Here is a 17,483-nt window from a genome sequence, read left to right as displayed (position 1 = left end):
ATACAATGACCTTCTTTCCATCCTACATACCCCTTAGATCTCGCGCCGCGGCACTCCAGAGCGGAGGTACGGGTCGACCATCTCCTGCTGCTCCTCGACCTCGCCCTCGAGTCCCTTGCCCTTCGTGAACATGGTCCGTGGCCGCGGCTTGCCAAGGTTACTAAGCTCCTCGGCGAGTTTGCGCCGGCGCTCGGCCTCAGCATCAACGGGCGCGAGCGGCGAAACTGGCGCAAGAGGCGAGTCACCGTCTGCACGATCGCGCATGCCACCAGTCGCTTCTTGCCGGGACTGGATATAGTCGTAATGCTCACCCAGTGCTGAGCGGATCATGTGCCGTGTGGTGAGGAAGGAGATGCCCGTTGACGAGACTGGGGTTAGTTGGCGAAAGTCCACGGTACAGCTTACGCAGGAAAGTGATGACGAGGCCGTTCTTGGGCATGCCAAAACGGTGGGCGAGCAAGGCTGCTGTCAGCTCGTTGTCGGCGGCCGGCGAGCTCGAGGTTTAAACACATACTGAGAGCACCTCCACCCAGCATGCCGCCGTACATGCCGTCCTGGGTCGCGCGGCGGTTCAGACGTCGAAGGTCCTCGCGGCTCTTGAGCTTCGGTTCAGGCTTCGTCGTTCCGTCGGCGGCATCGAGGAGAGGGACAGGGTCCTCGGCAGGTACTGCTTATCAGCTCGAATTCATCTACCAAGAAGCTGGTGATCCTCTTGCTCCCTCACTTCTCCATTCCCGCATCGTCGAAAAGCAGCACCTTCTCCGCCTTCCTCCGTCTGCCTTGCTCTCCTCTTCTACCTCCCTTCCTCCGCCTGCCCTGCTCGCTCGTCTTCAGCCGATGTCCATGCGGACCTCATGATTCACGACCATGTCGCCAATGGCAGCACACGCCGAAGGCCGACGACGACACCGCCCCTCTCGTCTCAAGTACTCGGCGACCGACGAGCGACGGATTCCGCACAGCCCTCCCCTTAAGAGTATCGCTACTCACCATCGTTGCGCGAGTCCGGTGCGGAGAGTTGATCAGTCGCACTTGTGTCGAGGGGCATGGTGAAATGTGTGGTTGCAAGGAGGCCGTCGCTACGGGCCGAGCTTGAACGTTGATCCGTTCGGAAGACGGTGTCGGTGAGTGACGTAGGAATTCCGAAACACTCGACATCGGTCAGTGGCGATTCAGGGATCGGCTAGCCATGTGGCAACAAGTGGCGATATCAGGAGTTGACCCACCCAGATAAAGATAGCGATGCGAGCGCGATCAAGCTGGGCGGCAGTGCATAGTCTCAACCGATGAGCGAAGAGCCAGCGGGAGGACATGCATGAAAGGAGGGGGAGAGCCAGGGGAGGAGGGATCCTAACCCGCCCGCAGTCGACGCACTCCCCTTGCGCTCGCATGTGCACCTTTCCGCCGGAAACGAACGACGAAAAGCAACCCCGGAGTGTCGCAGATATCACAGGCACGGCGCGGCGTACAGCCCAAGACCGCGCACCACCTGCTTGCGCGTCCGACGGCATGCAGCGGATCAACAGTCCGAGAGGCACCACTGCCGCAAAGTTGACTGGACTGGGTCGAAGATGGTTGTTAGCAACAACCCACTCACTCCTTCTCTCAATCGTCTCACACAGTAACATGGAGGCCTCGCCGATACCACGACGAGACTTTCCTCACATCTGGGCGTCCATACTGTCCGCAGTGACCGATGAGGACCTGCCGGCTCTGCGCGCGACGTGCCACGAGCTGAAGGAATACGTCGACAACCTGATCTGCGAACACGTCGTGATCGTGCTGCGTCCGCGGCGTATCTACACTGCAGTCGGGCACGTCTCCCTCCCGTATGCTGGAGATCCCGAGCTCTCTGCGCGCGTGATGGCGCTTGACATGCGAAAGGGCGAGGGCGGAGTGAACCAGCCGATTGACCTGCTGGGACCGGAAATTGCGTTCCACAACGTCCAGGTCGCTCGCGTGTTTGATCAGGAAAGCGAGCAGCTCATCGGCCGCACCATCGACCGACTGCAGTTCTCGCCCGTCGTGCCGGTACTCATCAGCCAGATCACGCGACCACGGGAGATGAATATGGACCAGTTCCGGTATGCCGCCTTCGGTGCCGTCATTGGGGATACGGTGATCCTACCCGTTCCGTACGAACTAGGCCTGCTCGAGATCGACGAGTTCGGCCTCCCTCCACGAGACGGTGGGGAAGTCATCGTGATCTTCGACCAGCGGTTGGATGACGCCATACGACAAGAGCTCAGCGACGAACCCAACGTGGATTCGGAAGATCGGTTCGGGTACCGCCAGCTTGCGAGGGAACTCGCCGAGTTCCTCTCGTACGAAGACACGAAGAGGGTCACGATCGTCAATCTGCCTGATCAGAGGAGGGATGAGTTTCGACACAAGTTTGAGGAGAGCGTGGAGGACGAGGTGTATTATCGCGAATGTGACGGGGACGACTTCGCTCCTGTTTACGACATCATGGACGAGAAGATGCGATATCTCTCTGTCGACCAGTGGAGGAACGAGGTGCACGACGATCTTTACGAACTCGCTTGGGAGATGCCGGCCCTTCATCGGTGGACTCGGAAGTAACTATGTCTTGCGTACACTACGGCTGAACATCCTGTAACCTGTATCACACAGTTGCGGTACGGCTTTGGGGTGGGCCATGATCACGGCCACCACCCCGGCGAGGAGAGACCACGACCTCTCGAGCCACTGAGGAGAAGATATGCTTTGTTACATGCAGAGTCGTTACCGTTACCTTGTCTACTTCTTACTGATCTACTACTTTCTCTAGTCGAGGTCAACAATGGGTGCCTCCCCCTTGGCCGCCGCAACCCAGTACGGTCCGTTGGGGTACGAGAAGGTCTTGATGGCCTCGGGCTTCATCTCGATGCTGTACCCACCCCTCGGGTCGAGGGGAACGTTGTACCGTCCGTTCTGGTTGATGGAGACGGGGTACTGGAACTGCTTGTGGAGGTGGTCGACCCACTCGAGGACCTGCCTGTCCATCGTTCCGCTGACGCAGATGAAGTCGATGAGGGAGAGGTGGACGACGAGCTCGCAGAGGCCAACGCCACCCGCATGCGGGCACACGGGCACGCCCTTCTTGGCGCTCATGAGGAGGACGGCGAGAATCTCGTTGATGCCGCTCATGCGGCACGAGTCGATCTGGGCAACGTCGATGGCGTCGAGCATGAGCAGCTGCTTGAACGTCATGCGGTTGTGGGCGTGCTCGCCCGTCGCGACGCCGATACCGAAGGGCTTGAGGCCCTTGCGGATCGCGGCGTGGCCGACCGCGTCATCGGGAGCGGTAGGCTCCTCGATGAACCACGGCTTCAGCGGCGAGAGCTTTTCCATGTACTCGATCGCCTGCTCGACGTCCCAGACCTGGTTCGCGTCGACCATGAGCACGCATCCCGTCGGGCCGGGGTTCTTGCCCTCTGTCGTCTTGGGGTCGATCTCGCGCGTCATGTTGGCGGGGTTGTCGATGATGGAGCGGATGAGCTGGCCACGCCTCAGGTCGTCCTCGACATCAGCTCCGACCTTGAGCTTGAAGTGCGAGAAGCCCTGCACGAGCGCCTCCTTCGTGAGCCGCTCGACCTTCTCGTCGCTGTATCCCAGCCAGCCGACCGAGGTCGTGTAGGCAGGATATCCCTTCTCGATGACCTCGGCCTCGCGCGCCTTCTTGCCCGCCTCCTTCTCCTTCAGGAGCGCGAGCGCCTCCTCGCGAGTGATGGCGTCGGTGATGTAGCGGAACGAGGTGGCACGGACAAACTCCTCCGGGGAGAAGTCGCAGATAAGCTTCCAAAGAGGCTTGCCGCGGGCCTTGGCGTACATGTCCCAGACGGCGTTGGAGACGGCCGCAGTCGCGAGCGAAATAACGCCCTTCTCGGGACCCAGCCATCGGTGCTGAGGGTCCGAAACGAGGTACTCCCAGAACGCGCCCATGTCCGCGAAGAAGTCCTCGGCGCTCTGGCCGACGAGGCGCTCGGCGACCGCCTTGACGGCGTAGCAAACGATGTCGTTGCCGCGGCCGATTGCTGAACGTCAGTGCCGTTCTGTGCTCGTGTGATGCCATGCCGAATTGCCGGCGGACTGCAACTCACTGAAGGTCATGCCGTGGCCCTGGAGACCAGTATCCGTCTCAAGCACGACGTAGGCGGCGGAGTAGTCGCACTCCTTGTTCATGGCGTCGGTGCCGTCCCCATTGACGTTCTGCTCCGTCAGTCCACCGTCCGCTTTCCCACCTCCTCGGGGTATCTCAACTCACAGTCGGGAATCGGACATCTGCTCCGTCAGCTCAACCTGGGGAGTTAGAACCCACCGTGGACAGTAAAAGACTTGATCTTGCCGGTACCAGCCATGTTGGGAGAGATATGATGAGATACCGAGAGTTACTCCACTGTCTTCTGTATATAACGTTTGCGTGTGGTTCTCTCGCAAATCACGCCGAGACCCCGCACCACCGCAAAACCCCGCTTCCGCGGGGTCGGCGCCTGGGCATACAAGGGGGCCGAAAGACCGGCATCTGTCGGCAGAAGCCCGGCAGCTCCTCCGGTGCGCCCGGGGGCCCGGCCCGCTGCCGCCGGTGCCTCGCGCATCCTGGCCCAGCCCACCGTACGCTGCGGTGGGAGAATTGGGGGTGTATCGTGGGAAAGTGGGCAGCACGTGCGGTGGACGGATGTCACCGTGGGAAGACCCGATTTTCCGGCATGGCGCACAAATCGGCCGGCGATCCGGAGCCGCGGGCGCGGTATCGCTCCATTCTCTCTCGCCTATTGTCCTCTAACCGCGGGGTTGATACTCAAGCAAGGTCACTCTTTGCAAGACGAGATCCGGGGCCACGAGCGACGCAGACGGCATTCGATGGACGACACATTGGAATCAAGACCTCGAGATTCCTTATTCGCCTCCGCATCCGGTTTGAAACGCTCTGCGTTAGTTGCGACCACTGCAATTTTCGGACAGCATCGTGCCCCACACTCTGACGACAGGACACTTACCAGTGGTTAATGGGCAGCTACGGCGGCCGGAACCATGTACCACTATTTTTGGCTTTCGACCTCTGAAGCGCTCCACTTCGTTTTTTATGGCTGTTTGGCTAGTCATCCGAGGTCGACAGCCCGCTGAGATGGTTGAGCAGCCGACGCCTCATACCGCATGACCGAGTGTCTTCTGCACGGAACCCTCGGACGCTTTGGACGCTTGAATGGACTGGTAGTGACCGTGAGGCACAATAACAACCCTCCCCGCCATGTCTTGCTCGCCACCATCAGTGTCTCAGTCGTCACCACACCCTTTCCGCATCGAGCGCAGAAGATGGCAGCATTGGAAGCATCGTTTGGAGGACTGAGCGCACCGAGCCGGGTCACTTTTTGACTGGGCGTGTTTCACTGTGAGACATCTCCATCAAAGTCGTGATTGTTCTTTCGTCGAACGTGGAATGGATGGAAGAACTCTTCTGCGGGGCGGATCGAGGTGATGCGCCGCGATCTGACGATGGACACCGTTCACCGTTTCGGCTGGACAAAGCCAACAACTATCCATCGTCGACATTCCGCATACCCCGACTCTCAACAATGGGGCCAACAGCCTGCAAGACCGCTCATCTGCGCCGCAGCTCGCCGTCGGCCTGGCAGCCTGACTTCCCATGTTTGCAGACCAGCAGGAGGGAGACAATGGCGACGGGACACCGTATGCCCGGCGATGATCTCAGTTGACATGGAGGTAGTCCCTCCGTCTCTATCTCAGTGACTGACCATTCTCACTTGCCACCAGTTCCCCTTGTTGACACTCTGACGATCACGAACGACACTCCGAAGTTCCTATCTACCTCCGGTAGCACGACCTCGAGACGAAGCGATAGAGGTCAAGTAATCCGACATGCCCCCACACCAACGCAAACTTGAGATTTCACTCCCGACACTGATAGAGCACACCTCGTTCCACCAGGAGGGTACGCGAACGCCCGAGTTGCGGGACATCGTGCCAGCCCAGGACCCACTCCCTCGACCTCCTCCGCGAGCTCGAACACTGAGCCATGGTCGATCGCAGAGTGCACCGTCGCGGTTCCTGAACAACATGGTCCGCGGCAGCCGACACTCTCGGACTGCGTCCGACACGTCCCAGGCCAGCAATGGCGGCGTCGAGAGTCTGCGCCGCATGACCGATACTGTGCTGGCCACCCTGCGCGAGAGAGATTCGCGCCCCGAACGCGAGGAGGTGCTCATCTCGGCCCCCATTCCCATCCCGGCTCAGGCGTATCCTCTCGATGCGGAGCCGACGACGCCCACAAATGCCCACATGTCCGTCAAGGACCACCTCGCACTGCCGAAAGGGGCCTCGCCGAAGCCCTCCCCCGTGCCTTCGGGTAGCGGAGGCAGCTCCGTAACCGACGAAACACTGGTGGAGCCGCCTCTCCCACCTCTCCGACCAAGCTGGGTGCGCCTCTACACCGTCGCCAGCGTCAAGGAACGCCTCTGGTGTCTCATTCCCGCCACCATCTTTGCGCTAGCCGCCGCCATGGTCGCGCCATACATGACGACGCTCATGGGATCAGCGTTCAACGGGATGGCCATGTTCTGGCTCTCCCAGCGCACGCAGGAGGACAAGGACAAGATGATGAAGACCGAGCGCGAGGTGATCCTCAAGGTCGTCATCATTGCGTTGGCAAACATTGGCTTCACCTACGCCAAGAATGCACTTTGGGTAACATACGGAGAGCTCACGGCCAACAGGCTGAGGAGGATGGTGTTCGACGGCGTGCAGGAGAAACCGATGGAGTGGTATGATCTCGGCATGGGAACCGCCGAGCGGGATGAGACGGGAGCGGTGGGGGCGGCTGGCCTCATGGGCAAGTTTGCAAGGTATGTTGGCTTAAGGAACAGTTGAAGGAGTGGCGGGGCTGACATATGCAGGGAGACAGACGAAGTGCGTGCTGCAACCGGCTCATCATCGGGGAACACGCTCGGAGGGGTTGCGACGTTCGTCGCGTGCCTCGTGCTCGCACTTGTGAAGCAGCCCGTGCTGACCATTGTCACGCTGAGCGCCGTACCACTCATGCTGGTCACGGGGGCCGGGACACAGTACATTGTCGAGCCAATGTACCACGTGGAGCGGCGGTGCTTCGCTGAGGCGTCCACCTCTGTCGAGCGTGCAACGAGTGCCGTGGCAACGGTGAAGGCGCAGAATGCGCAGGATCTAGAGGTCGCGCGATTCAAGAAGGAAGTGGAGGGAGCGCGAGACAGTCTAGTGAAGCAGGGGTACGTGTGGGCGACCTCCCTCGGCGCGACAGACTTCCTCATGTTCGCCATGTACGCCGTCGGATGCTGGTACGGCGCCAAGATTGTTGCGGACGGCAAAGCGCCAGCCGCCGAGGTCTTGACCGTCATCTGGGCATGCCTCATGGCGTCCATGGCGCTGCAGGGCGTCATGCCCCAGCTCACGACTCTTACCAAGGGCAATGCGAGTCTCGCGTCGCTCCTCTCGATCATCCAGAGTCGAGACGGAAACTACGACAAGCGAGGGTTCCGCTCCGGCCCGCTGCCGCACTCGCACACGGACCCGAATCGCCCCCGCCGCTTCCGAGGCCAGTTCGACTTCCAGCGCGTGTCCTTCCACTACCCCTCACGGCCAGACGTCACGGTGCTAAGGGACATTACGCTGTTCCTCCCCGAGGGTGAGACGACCTTCATCGTCGGCGGGAGTGGCAGCGGCAAGTCCACTATTGCCCAGCTGCTGTTGCGAATGTACAAGCCCGTTCGTGGCGCGATCTCGCTCGACAACAGGGCCCTCGAGAACTTCCCCGACACCTACACGAGACAACACGTCGCAGCCGTTCAGCAGGGCTGCATCCTGTTCGACATGAGCGTGCACGACAACGTGGCTATGGGCATCGTCGGCGCCGGCGCGGACATGTACGGCGAGGTCCGGCGGCCGGAAGACATCACACGCGCCGACGTCGTGGATGCGTGCAGGATGGCATCGATACATGACTTCATCGAGTCCCTTCCCGAGGGTTACGATACGATGCTGGGCACCGGAGGCTCGCAGCTGAGCGGTGGACAGCGACAACGACTTGCGATTGCCCGCGCAAGAATCCGCGACCCGACCGTGTTGATTCTCGACGAGGCGACGAGCGCTCTCGACGCAACGAGCCGCGTCGATGTGTTCAATGCAATCAAGGCGTGGCGCCGCGGCAGCACTACAATTGTCATCACGCACGACTTGTCACAGATCACAGCCCAGGACTACGTGTACGTCATGGCTGAGGGCGTCGTCGCCGACCACGGGTTCCGGAATGACCTCGAGGCGCGCGCGGGGCCCTTCCAGGACATGGCAGCGAGGCAAGCGGCGCAGCCCCTCCCTCCGCGTGATGACTTTGAGTGGCGTCCTGCGCCCGCTAAGCCGCTACCGGATCCTGGGGAGCGCAGGCTCTCCCGCATTGTCGGTTGGAATATGAGCACCGTCTCTCTCCGCCCTGACCTCAGCCGGCCGGCCAGCATCGCCTCCCTCGCCGATCTAGGCAATGTCGAGATGCAGCGTCGGAACAAGACGCCCGTCAAGGTCAAGCGCGCAGGCATGATCCTACACACGACTGGCACGCCCGGCCACGCACGCAAGGTTAGTGGGAGCAGCGTACCCCGATCCATCAGCCAGGAGAGCCTCGTCGTGGAATCCGACCTTGGACATGCCCCCGCTGGGTCCCCCGTCAAACAGCGACACTCGATGCAGCCCCCGCCGAGCTCATACAACCTTACGCGCGCGCAGAAGCGCCTATCGTGGACCAGCGAGGACCTCGGCAACGGGCCGTACCGACGACACAGCGCGAGTGCGAGCACGAGCACGGTCAGGCTGCATCACCAGGAAAGTCAAGCCAGCCTGTACGATGCCTCTCCGTGGCGGAGGGAAACGTCGCGTGTTTCCATCGTGTCGATGGAGGACAAGTTTGACAAGACGGATGGAGTGGAAGAGTTTGAGCTCGTCGACGTCGTGCTCGGGGACGAGAAGCACGACGCCGTCGATTCGCCAGCGGAGACTGAAACTGCATCTGGCAAGTTGCCGGGCTTGACCGCTCTTATCCGGCGATACTACCCTGCCCTGCCGTCCAAGCCGCTGCTGTGGCTCGCTCTCTTTGGCGCAGTTGCACACGGAGCCGCCATCCCTATCTACTCATTCTATCTCGCGCAGCTGCTCGCACTCGTCGGGACGAAGGACTCGGGCAAGATTGCTGTGCAGGGTGCCGTTCTGATCGCCCTCAGTGCGGGGCTGGCAGCTGCGGCGTGGGTGGAGCATTTCGGCGGTGCGGCCGTCGCGGCGCGGTGGAACGCACAGATGCGTGCCGACACATACGCCCGTATCCTGGCACAGGACAAGGGATGGTTCGACTCCTCCGCCAACGCCCCAGCGCAGCTGACGCAGCGCCTGGTCAAGGACGTCGAGGACATGCGGAACCTGGTCGCGATGATCGTGCCCGCCATTCTGGTGACGTGCATCATGATCGGGCTCGGCATCGTTTGGGCCCTTGTCGTCGGCTGGCAGATGACCCTCATCGGCATCTCCATCGTTCCCGTCGTAGGAGCGATGTATGCGTTCGCTGAGGGGGCGGTTCAGCGCGCGGAGGAGCGCAACAAGGGCCGGCGCGAGGCCGTCGCCAAGACATTCTTCGAGACACTCGCCAATGTTCGCGGTATCCGGGGCATGGCGCTCGAAGACTGCTTCCGCGAGCGCTTCGCGAGGGAGGCAACCGAGTGTCGCAGTTCCGGGTTCCACTCCGCGCTCGTCGTTAGTATCGCGCAGGCAACCAATGCCGGCCTGCCTCTGTGTGCGCAAGCACTCCTCCTCTTCGTGGCAGCAACGTTCATCGGAAACGGCACAATGACGTACCCCGCCTCGCTCCAGGTTCTCACACTCGTGCTCTTCAGCCTCACATTCAGCAGCCAGATGCTCATCTTCCTCCCGCTCCTGACCAAGGCTAAGGTCGCCGCACGCGACTTCCACTGCCTCGCGACGCTGTCTCTCGTCACGGCAGAGTCGCGCGGCGACGCCCGCCCCACTATTACGGGCGACGTACGCTTCGAGGACGTCTCGTTTGCCTACCCCGAGCGGCCGGACGTTACTGTCCTCGCGCATTTCAGCTTGTCCGTCACGCGTGGCGAGTGTGTCGCTATTGTAGGCTCCAGCGGATGCGGCAAGAGTACGGTCGCTGCACTCATTCAGCGTCTGTACGAGCCTGGCAGTGGGCGCGTGACTCTCGACGACCGGCCGCTGGGCAGCATCAGCGCGTCGTGGCTGCGCCGTCACATCGGCGTCGTATCTCAGACTGCGAACCTGTTTGACGACACTGTGCTCGCCAACCTGCGCTACGGGGCCAAGGTCGACGTGCCTCTCTCCGAGGTGCACGATGCATGCCGCGCCGCCAACATTCACGACTTCATCGAGTCCCTGCCGCAAGGCTACCAGACCAAGCTGGGCGAGAACGCATCCCTGATTTCGGGCGGGCAGGCGCAGCGTATCCAGATTGCGCGCGCGCTCATTCGCAAACCCCGCATACTCATTCTCGACGAGTGCACCAGCGCGCTCGACGTCGAGAATCAGCGCATCATCCTCGACACGATCGATGCGATCAGCCGAGACTGCACCACGTTCTTCATCACGCACTCAACCGAGGCGATGAAGCGGTGCGACCGCATCGTCTGCCTCCAGGACGGGCGCGTCGCCGAGGATGGCAGCTACGCGAGTCTCATTGCGAAGGGCGGCACGTTTGCGCAACTCATGCGTAGTGGCGAATGGGAGTGATGGTCGCCTTAGAGCCTGACGGTGGGCTAATGAAGTGACAAGCTGATGTCCGGAATATCTCAACAGTTGATGCACAGAGTGGTAGCTACAGGTCAATCATGATGCTACAATAAGCGATGGCTAAGCGTTGGTCGGCGGCTCCGCCCCTACCAATCTCCACTGAATACGCGCCTCCCTTTGAAACTCGGCCAACGTCTCCTCATACTCGTCTTCGCTAACCTCAATCTCCTCCACGGGGCACGCAACCGGGAGCTCGTATGGGGGCGGCTCAGCCCAGCCGCGCGCCACACGGACCCACTCCTGTACGTCGGGGAAGTTGGCTTCGGATCTCGGATCGCACCCTGCGAGCTCGAGCTCCTCGAGGGGGATCGGGCGTGACCTGTTGTAACTACAGGGATAGTACGACGAGTCGACGCTTGGCGACCACTCAGCGTTCATGGTGTTACGGCATAGAATTCCGACGCGAGACAGCGGCGGTGCCCGTGCTTGATACTCTGGCGGCAGAGAGGACAGAGCCTACTGTCAGTCATGCTGACGCAACGTACGCGACGCACGCGTCGCGCGCGCTGCGATTGAAATGGGACAGAGAACATACAGAAGCATACACCTCTCGCACGATCTGCGTCGTCAGGTCGATCCAGTCCTGGAACGTGCGGCGGCCGGGGCGCTCGGGATGAGGTTGGCGCGCCTCGCTCCCGTGGCCTTTCTCAGGGACCTTGGGCTTGCGAGCGTCGTACATTCTGGAGATCAGCGTGGTGAACGGCGACTGCGACCTACCGTTCGAGCGCCGCATCCAAGACGGCAGGAGCGAGGACAGCAGCCATTGCCTCGAAGTCGCCAATATTCGCCGCTGCCTTCCATTTGCGCGTGCCCACACGCGCTCCCCAACATGCGATATGGCGGGGAAAATTGGGCAACGGCCTATCAGGAGTGTATGTCTGCGAACAAGGGAAGCCTCTTGGGTCTGGGGGTGATGGGGACATGACGGGCGGGTGAGGTGGAGAATACGACTTCGGGTGGTTCAGTCACCTCAAATATTGGGCAGAAACGACATGGGCGGTGATTGTATGCTCTTGTATCTCCAGACTAGCTCAGCCGCGGTTGTGGATCTCCGTAGTTATTCTCACACTACTGATGTCTCTACTCATCTCATCAGGACGCTTCTCTGGACGTGATTAACAGTGAAGGCTCAGACGCTACAATGAATACAATTTGTTCGTCATAGTGCTACAGACAGAACTGCCTAAACGTTACTCGGCAGCTCAGATGTGCGCCTCCTGCTGCAGCTCAGCCAATCTCTTGTCAAACTCATCCTCGCTGAGCTCAATCTCCTCCACAAAGTCCTCGGGAACAGGGAGCTCAAACGGCGGCGGCTCCTCCCAGCCGTGTCCGACGCGAGCGCATTCCTGCACGTCAGAGAGATTACCATCGGCCATCGGGTTGCAGATGCCGAGCTCCTCGAGCGGGATCGGACGCAGCATCTCGTAGCTGCCAGGGTAATACCAGGAGTCCAGAACGGGGTACCATTCCGCGTTCATAACGTTGCGGCAGAAAGTACCGACACGGGGCAGCGGAGGCGCCTTCCCTTGATACTCTGGCGGAAGGATGGACAGGGCCTGGGGTCAGTCGTGCAGAAGGAGGAGCGGCGCTCGACAAAATGTAGGAGAAGGGAAAGAGACCTACCGAGGCATATACCTCGCGCACGATCTCGGTCGTTAGGTCGAGCCACTCTTGGAATGAGCGACGGCCGGGGCGCTCCGGATGTGGTCCCCGCGCCGTACCACGGAGGCCAGTTCCAGGGGGACAACGGGCGTCAAACATGCTGGGCGTCAGTGAATCGCGATGTCGGGTACACTTGCCGTTCCAAGACAGCGTCTAGGACAGCTGGAGCGAGCACGGAAGCCATTATCGCATAATCGTCAACTTCTGCTGCCGCAAGCCATTTGCGCGTGCCGATGCGCGCGCCCCAACGCGCTATGTTTCGTGGGTTCTGCAGCATGGGCCAGTCGGGAGTATACCTCTGCGAGGCAGGAAAGCCGCTGTGGTCGGACTTGGTGAAGGGATTGTTGGACCTCGATGACGAACCCGTGATGGACCTTTCGGCGTTGTCGCTTCCGGTCCAGGATGGGGAGTCAGATGAGGTTTCCGATCCCGCGCAGCCATTGGAAGGTATCCGAGGCTCCGAGCTGTGCAACCGACTCTGCTTGGTTGGCATTCTTTTGCAACGAGTTGAGTGATGAAATCAAAAGTGTTAGCGGCTGGATGTTGGGTGGCTTGAATCGTCTTCGGGAATGGCAGTGAAGTGGCAACACAGTGAAAACGCCGCTTATAACACTCACGACTCCCTCGGCTCATCCACACTAGATCATATATAGTTTCTACCAATCTACTGCAGTCAGTCGCGCAACAACCCCGCCTCCCTCAGTTCCGCCAACCTCTCCTCCCACTCATCCTCGTCAATTTCCTCCACAGGCGTTGGGACCCGTTCTCGTGCCAAAGGAGGAGGTGAATCCAGCCCATACGCCTCCATTGCCCAGTGGCTCACGTCGCTGAAATTCGCCTCGGACATCGGGTCGCAGATACCCAGCTCTTCCAGAGGGATTGCCCTCCTCATGTCGTAGCGCGCGGGCGGGTACCGAGAGTCAAAGGAGGGGTACCACGCGGCATTCAGCACGGCGCGACAGTGTGTCCCGACCCTTGCGAGACTGGGTGCCTGCTCTCTGAAAGCGGATGGCAGACGATCGAGCGCCTTGCGGGTCAGCATGATAGCGGGTTCTCACTTACGACGTCGTATGTCTCGCACACGAAATCGTTCGTCATGACTAGCCACTCTTGAAAGGTCGGAGGCCCATCGTGTGGTACGAAGGTGGGGCCATCGACCTTGCGCTTGATCTCTTCGCCTCGCACATCGCGCGCCTTCAACATCCTGCACGTCAACGTCGATCTCAGAGGGTACAGCCTACCTCTCAAGCACCGCGTCGAGTACCGCCGGCGCGAAGACTGCGACCATCGTCTCAAAGTCCTGAACCTTCTCCGCTGCCTCCCATTTACGCGTGCCAACACGCGCTCCCCATTGTGCGATATGAAGAGGGTGCCGAGGCAGGGGCCAGAAGGGTCGGTACTTCTGCGAGCTTGGGAACGTCCGCCCACCGGTTACAGACGGTCGGACGCTGTGGGATGGCGATAAGGGTGAGGTCGCTGATGGTTCGGACGACTCTTCGCCACCCTCCAAAACTTCGGATCTCTTAACGTATGAAGAACCACTGTTAGCCGACGAAATGCGCGGCTGGGGCGGGTTCGCAGGTGTCCGGGAGGTTGTGAGTGGCATGATCAGCGAACTGGTTTGATTGTAGACGGCTATAATGCGGGATGGAATACGAGTGGGTGTGAGGGAGAATGTGTGAAGTACAAAGTAGATATGCAAGTGCAAAAGGTTTCAACTGGATGTCCAATATCGAAATTAAACCGCAGCCAACCTGCCACTAACGCCACACGAGCTCCTAACGCAGCTTCGAATTTTCACCCCAAGCTTACAACTTGCAGATTAGCGCCGTGCCTAGCTACCAGTGCTCGTGCAGCAGCTCCCTCACTACTTATGAAGTGGTGGTCAATGTGATGGAGGGTGGATGACGAGATCCGGGAGGATCACTGCCTCGGCATGCATGTTGTCAAAACAACTGGGTAAATCGTCGTTAGTGCACCCTCGATTATCCAACTTGGATACTGATACATCGTCGATACATTCTAGTGCTGCTTGATACCCCCACCCTTGAACTGATAAAAGTGCGGCCTGTATGTCAGTTCCACCCGCTAGCGCGGCAACTCACGCAAGCTCGACAAGCCACTCCTCCTCGATCACAGTCAGATCCCGCATAAAGCTCTTGCTCGTCTCCAGCACGTCCGTGAAGATGACCCAACCGGTGCTCGGTTGCCGCGTGAACATGACAGACGACGGGTGAGCGTACAGCGTCGCACCCTCTCGTGCACTGCGGTACGATCCGTCCGGGAGCATTTTGGCCGCGTTCTGGTGTCAGCTTCGAGGGAGCCGGGTAGCTTACCTTGAAGTAGCCCGAGACGAGACACTTGCGCAATCGGACGTGATCGCCCTCGCACGACACTGAGCGGATACCGAAGCGCTCCAAGTACTTCTTGAGCTGTTTCCGGATGCTCTGGGCGCGCTGCAAGGCACGATAGTTCAGGCGGCGTTGGCCGCACCAGCTCTTATCCCGCTGGCCGTACTTCATGAAGGCGTTATAGGCTGTGTGTCAGCTAGCTTTAGGGCCCCCGACAGCAGTATACAAGGAATAAGTGAAGGAGTAGGTGGACATACCGTTAAGCAGAGTCAGATGATCACCCTCCTCAGCCGTGAACTTGCGCCGCTCGACCTCGGCCAGCGCGCCCTTGGTCGTATTCGGCCCGCCGTCAGGCATATTGAACACGCCCTGCACGCTCGTCATGGCCGCGATGGTCAAGATCTCCTCGGAGCATCTAAACTCGGCGCTATTCAGAAGCTGCGATGTCAGCTTATGGCCTTCGCTATGGAAGCTATCTCGCGCTCCACTTACAATCGTCGCCATCATCGGGTCCAGGGGGAGTTCCGCGATCCGCTCGCCCAGTGGCGTCAGATGAGCAGAGTCATCTAGCGCCTTGAGCGAGTACAAGAACTCGAGAGCGCGCACCATCATGTCGCTTGGTGGTGGGGACATGAAGTCAAACTTGGCTAGGTTCTCAATGCCGAGCGCCTTCAATTGCAAGAGGTACGTCGAGATGTCTGAGCGCACCAGTTCCGGCGGCGTCGTCACTGGCATTGGCGAGAGGGCGTTGTTGGTGGGAAGGATGCTCGGCGGGTATAACCGGAGACACTTGCCCGCTGATGTTCGACCGGCACGACCCGCACGCTGGTTCGCCGACGCCAACGAGCACGGCGTGACCGTGAGCACATCCATGCCCGTTCGCGGGTTGAAGGTTTTGAGCTGTGTGTTAGCTGGGTGACAAATGCGCAGAGCTGCAGAGCACTCACCTTCACAAAACCACTGTCGACGACATACTTGATTCCGTCGATCGTCACACTCGCCTCGGCAATGTTCGTCGCGAAGATGACCTTGCGCGTGTCTTTCGGTGGAGGCTCAAAGATGATCTCCTGCTCCTCCACAGGCAAAGTCGCGTACAGCGGCAGAGCGAGAATCTTGGGCGCTCTTGGTGGGAGCGAAGCAGCGCGATCAGCGACAGCTTGGATGGCTGTGTCGATCTCTTCTCGTCCTGTCAGAAACACGAGCACATCGCCGGCGGGTTCCTGCGAGTTAGACCGACAAGACTAGCTCAACTCACCTTCGTGTGGATCGCAAAGACAGCGTCAATGGCTGCTTGCCCGTAGTCGGCGCAAGGTTCTGAGAGAAACGCCACTTCGACAGGGTACATCCGCCCCTCGAGCGAGACGACTGATGTCAGCTGATGCGGTCAATCAAGCTCACTGATTGCATCGTCCTTCTCCCGATCCTCCCCGCCGGCGTTCGTGTTGAAGTACTCGAGAAAGTCCTCGCTGAAATTAGCTCACCTCCAAACTATGAGCTCACGCATCAATAGTCGCTGACGAGATGATGACGCGGAGTTCTGGCCGCTTCCTCATGATCTTCTTCAGCAGTCCGAGCAGAAGATCGGTGTACGCGCCGCGCTCGTGTGCTTCATCGATCTAACGTCAGCTCGTGAATCCGACTGGCTAGCTTTCGACTCACCATGATCACGCTATACTTGCTCAGCAGCGGATCCAGCATGCACTCGCGGAAAAGCATGCCGTCGGTCATATATTTGATGCGCGTGCGTTGTGGATCGGACAGGTCCTCGAACCGGATCGAGTATCCGACCTCGTCACCAAGCACGCTGCCGACCTCCTCCGCGACTCGGGTCGCTACTGATGTCGCAGCTACTCGTCTTGGCTGCGTGCATGCCACGACGCGGCCATCCGCACTCCACCCGGCTTCGTGCAGGTATTGCGGTATTTCTGAGTATCAGCTACAGCTCGGCGCAATGCTTAGCGAAGATTTTCAACGCGACGGCCATGGATCCTGGAGTGACCTGGGTCTCTCTTCAAACCCTGGCTGCGAAGCATGCGAAAAGGAAGGCCACCTTCCTCGGTGATCAGGGGAAGGTCACTCACGCGTAGACTTTCCGCTACCAGTCTGGCCGACCACGATTGTAACCTGGTACCTCTCGACGCAGTACAGGAGCTTCTCGCGATGCTTGAACACCGGCAACCTCCGCCTCTGCGCCTCGAGAGAAAGGTCGTGCCTCGGCGCACTCGAGACGGCCGCGCCGCCTTCCTCCGCTGCTCGGTCGAGGGAAGAGCCTGATGTAAGCTAGCTGTGCGGAAAGGTAGCTTACCTGGAGCGGCAGTGCCGGGCTTCCAGAACTTTGGCGGCATGTCGTCGCCCTTTCGATGTGTTTCCTCTTGCTCGAGTTAGCAGAGAGGGGGTAGTTGAGGAAGGTAGTCTGGTGATCGTCGTGAGCGGTTGTTGTTGCAGCAGCCTGGACATTTCGAGCTGGTGGAGGCCGTTTGCTTCTGTCGCGTGGCTTTGCTCTTTTCCGATTGTATCTGCTCCCCCCCTGTATGGCTTATCTCGGAGGGGTCAGGTGAGGCTTGATCATGATCGGGAATTGGCGAATGTGTGAGTTGCGTCATTGGCCCACTGTTC

At 59.9% G+C, this 17,483-nt stretch overlaps 8 protein-coding genes across 8 annotated transcripts; 2 read left to right on the top strand and 6 right to left on the bottom strand.

The window, feature by feature from the left end:
• Window positions 1–33: 33 nt before the first annotated feature.
• A1Q1_05399 (uncharacterized protein) lies at window positions 34–1,048 on the bottom strand (the record flags this gene model as incomplete). Its single annotated transcript, XM_014322131.1, has 3 exons — window positions 34–368; window positions 515–667; window positions 991–1,048. 3 exons carry the CDS (start codon window positions 1,046–1,048, stop codon window positions 34–36), a joined length of 546 nt encoding a protein of 181 aa, XP_014177606.1.
• A 578-nt stretch (window positions 1,049–1,626) lies between these two features.
• Window positions 1,627–2,583, top strand: A1Q1_05398 (uncharacterized protein; the record flags this gene model as incomplete). The annotated part of the gene is made up of 1 exon (XM_014322130.1): window positions 1,627–2,583. The coding sequence occupies one exon, from the start codon at window positions 1,627–1,629 to the stop codon at window positions 2,581–2,583; it is 957 nt and encodes a 318-aa protein (XP_014177605.1).
• Window positions 2,584–2,787: 204 nt separating this feature from the next.
• A1Q1_05397 (mandelate racemase/muconate lactonizing enzyme) lies at window positions 2,788–4,185 on the bottom strand (the record flags this gene model as incomplete). The annotated part of the gene is made up of 2 exons (XM_014322129.1): window positions 2,788–4,037; window positions 4,104–4,185. 2 exons carry the CDS (start codon window positions 4,183–4,185, stop codon window positions 2,788–2,790), a joined length of 1,332 nt encoding a protein of 443 aa, XP_014177604.1.
• A 1,695-nt stretch (window positions 4,186–5,880) lies between these two features.
• A1Q1_05396 (pheromone transporter) lies at window positions 5,881–10,794 on the top strand (the record flags this gene model as incomplete). Its single annotated transcript, XM_014322128.1, has 2 exons — window positions 5,881–6,863; window positions 6,915–10,794. 2 exons carry the CDS (start codon window positions 5,881–5,883, stop codon window positions 10,792–10,794), a joined length of 4,863 nt encoding a protein of 1,620 aa, XP_014177603.1.
• Window positions 10,795–10,914: 120 nt separating this feature from the next.
• On the bottom strand, window positions 10,915–11,777 carry A1Q1_05395 (uncharacterized protein; the record flags this gene model as incomplete). The annotated part of the gene is made up of 3 exons (XM_014322127.1): window positions 10,915–11,310; window positions 11,390–11,534; window positions 11,572–11,777. 3 exons carry the CDS (start codon window positions 11,775–11,777, stop codon window positions 10,915–10,917), a joined length of 747 nt encoding a protein of 248 aa, XP_014177602.1.
• A 279-nt stretch (window positions 11,778–12,056) lies between these two features.
• Window positions 12,057–12,615, bottom strand: A1Q1_05394 (uncharacterized protein; the record flags this gene model as incomplete). Its single annotated transcript, XM_014322126.1, has 2 exons — window positions 12,057–12,410; window positions 12,478–12,615. The coding sequence occupies 2 exons, from the start codon at window positions 12,613–12,615 to the stop codon at window positions 12,057–12,059; spliced, it is 492 nt and encodes a 163-aa protein (XP_014177601.1).
• Window positions 12,616–13,189: 574 nt separating this feature from the next.
• Window positions 13,190–14,122, bottom strand: A1Q1_05393 (uncharacterized protein; the record flags this gene model as incomplete). Its single annotated transcript, XM_014322125.1, has 3 exons — window positions 13,190–13,507; window positions 13,579–13,720; window positions 13,758–14,122. The coding sequence occupies 3 exons, from the start codon at window positions 14,120–14,122 to the stop codon at window positions 13,190–13,192; spliced, it is 825 nt and encodes a 274-aa protein (XP_014177600.1).
• A 416-nt stretch (window positions 14,123–14,538) lies between these two features.
• A1Q1_05392 (pre-mRNA splicing factor) lies at window positions 14,539–17,212 on the bottom strand (the record flags this gene model as incomplete). Its single annotated transcript, XM_014322124.1, has 10 exons — window positions 14,539–14,568; window positions 14,622–14,780; window positions 14,853–15,052; window positions 15,125–15,305; window positions 15,360–15,767; window positions 15,815–16,042; window positions 16,123–16,242; window positions 16,527–16,792; window positions 16,949–17,116; window positions 17,173–17,212. The coding sequence occupies 10 exons, from the start codon at window positions 17,210–17,212 to the stop codon at window positions 14,539–14,541; spliced, it is 1,800 nt and encodes a 599-aa protein (XP_014177599.1).
• Between the last annotated feature and the right edge of the window lie 271 nt (window positions 17,213–17,483).

Source organism: Trichosporon asahii, assembly GCF_000293215.1.
Source record: "Trichosporon asahii var. asahii CBS 2479 unplaced genomic scaffold scaffold00071, whole genome shotgun sequence".
NCBI classification, from domain to species: domain Eukaryota; kingdom Fungi; phylum Basidiomycota; class Tremellomycetes; order Trichosporonales; family Trichosporonaceae; genus Trichosporon; species Trichosporon asahii.
The sequence above is the reverse complement of the archived record's forward strand: the minus strand, read 5'-3'. Positions and strand labels throughout refer to the sequence as shown.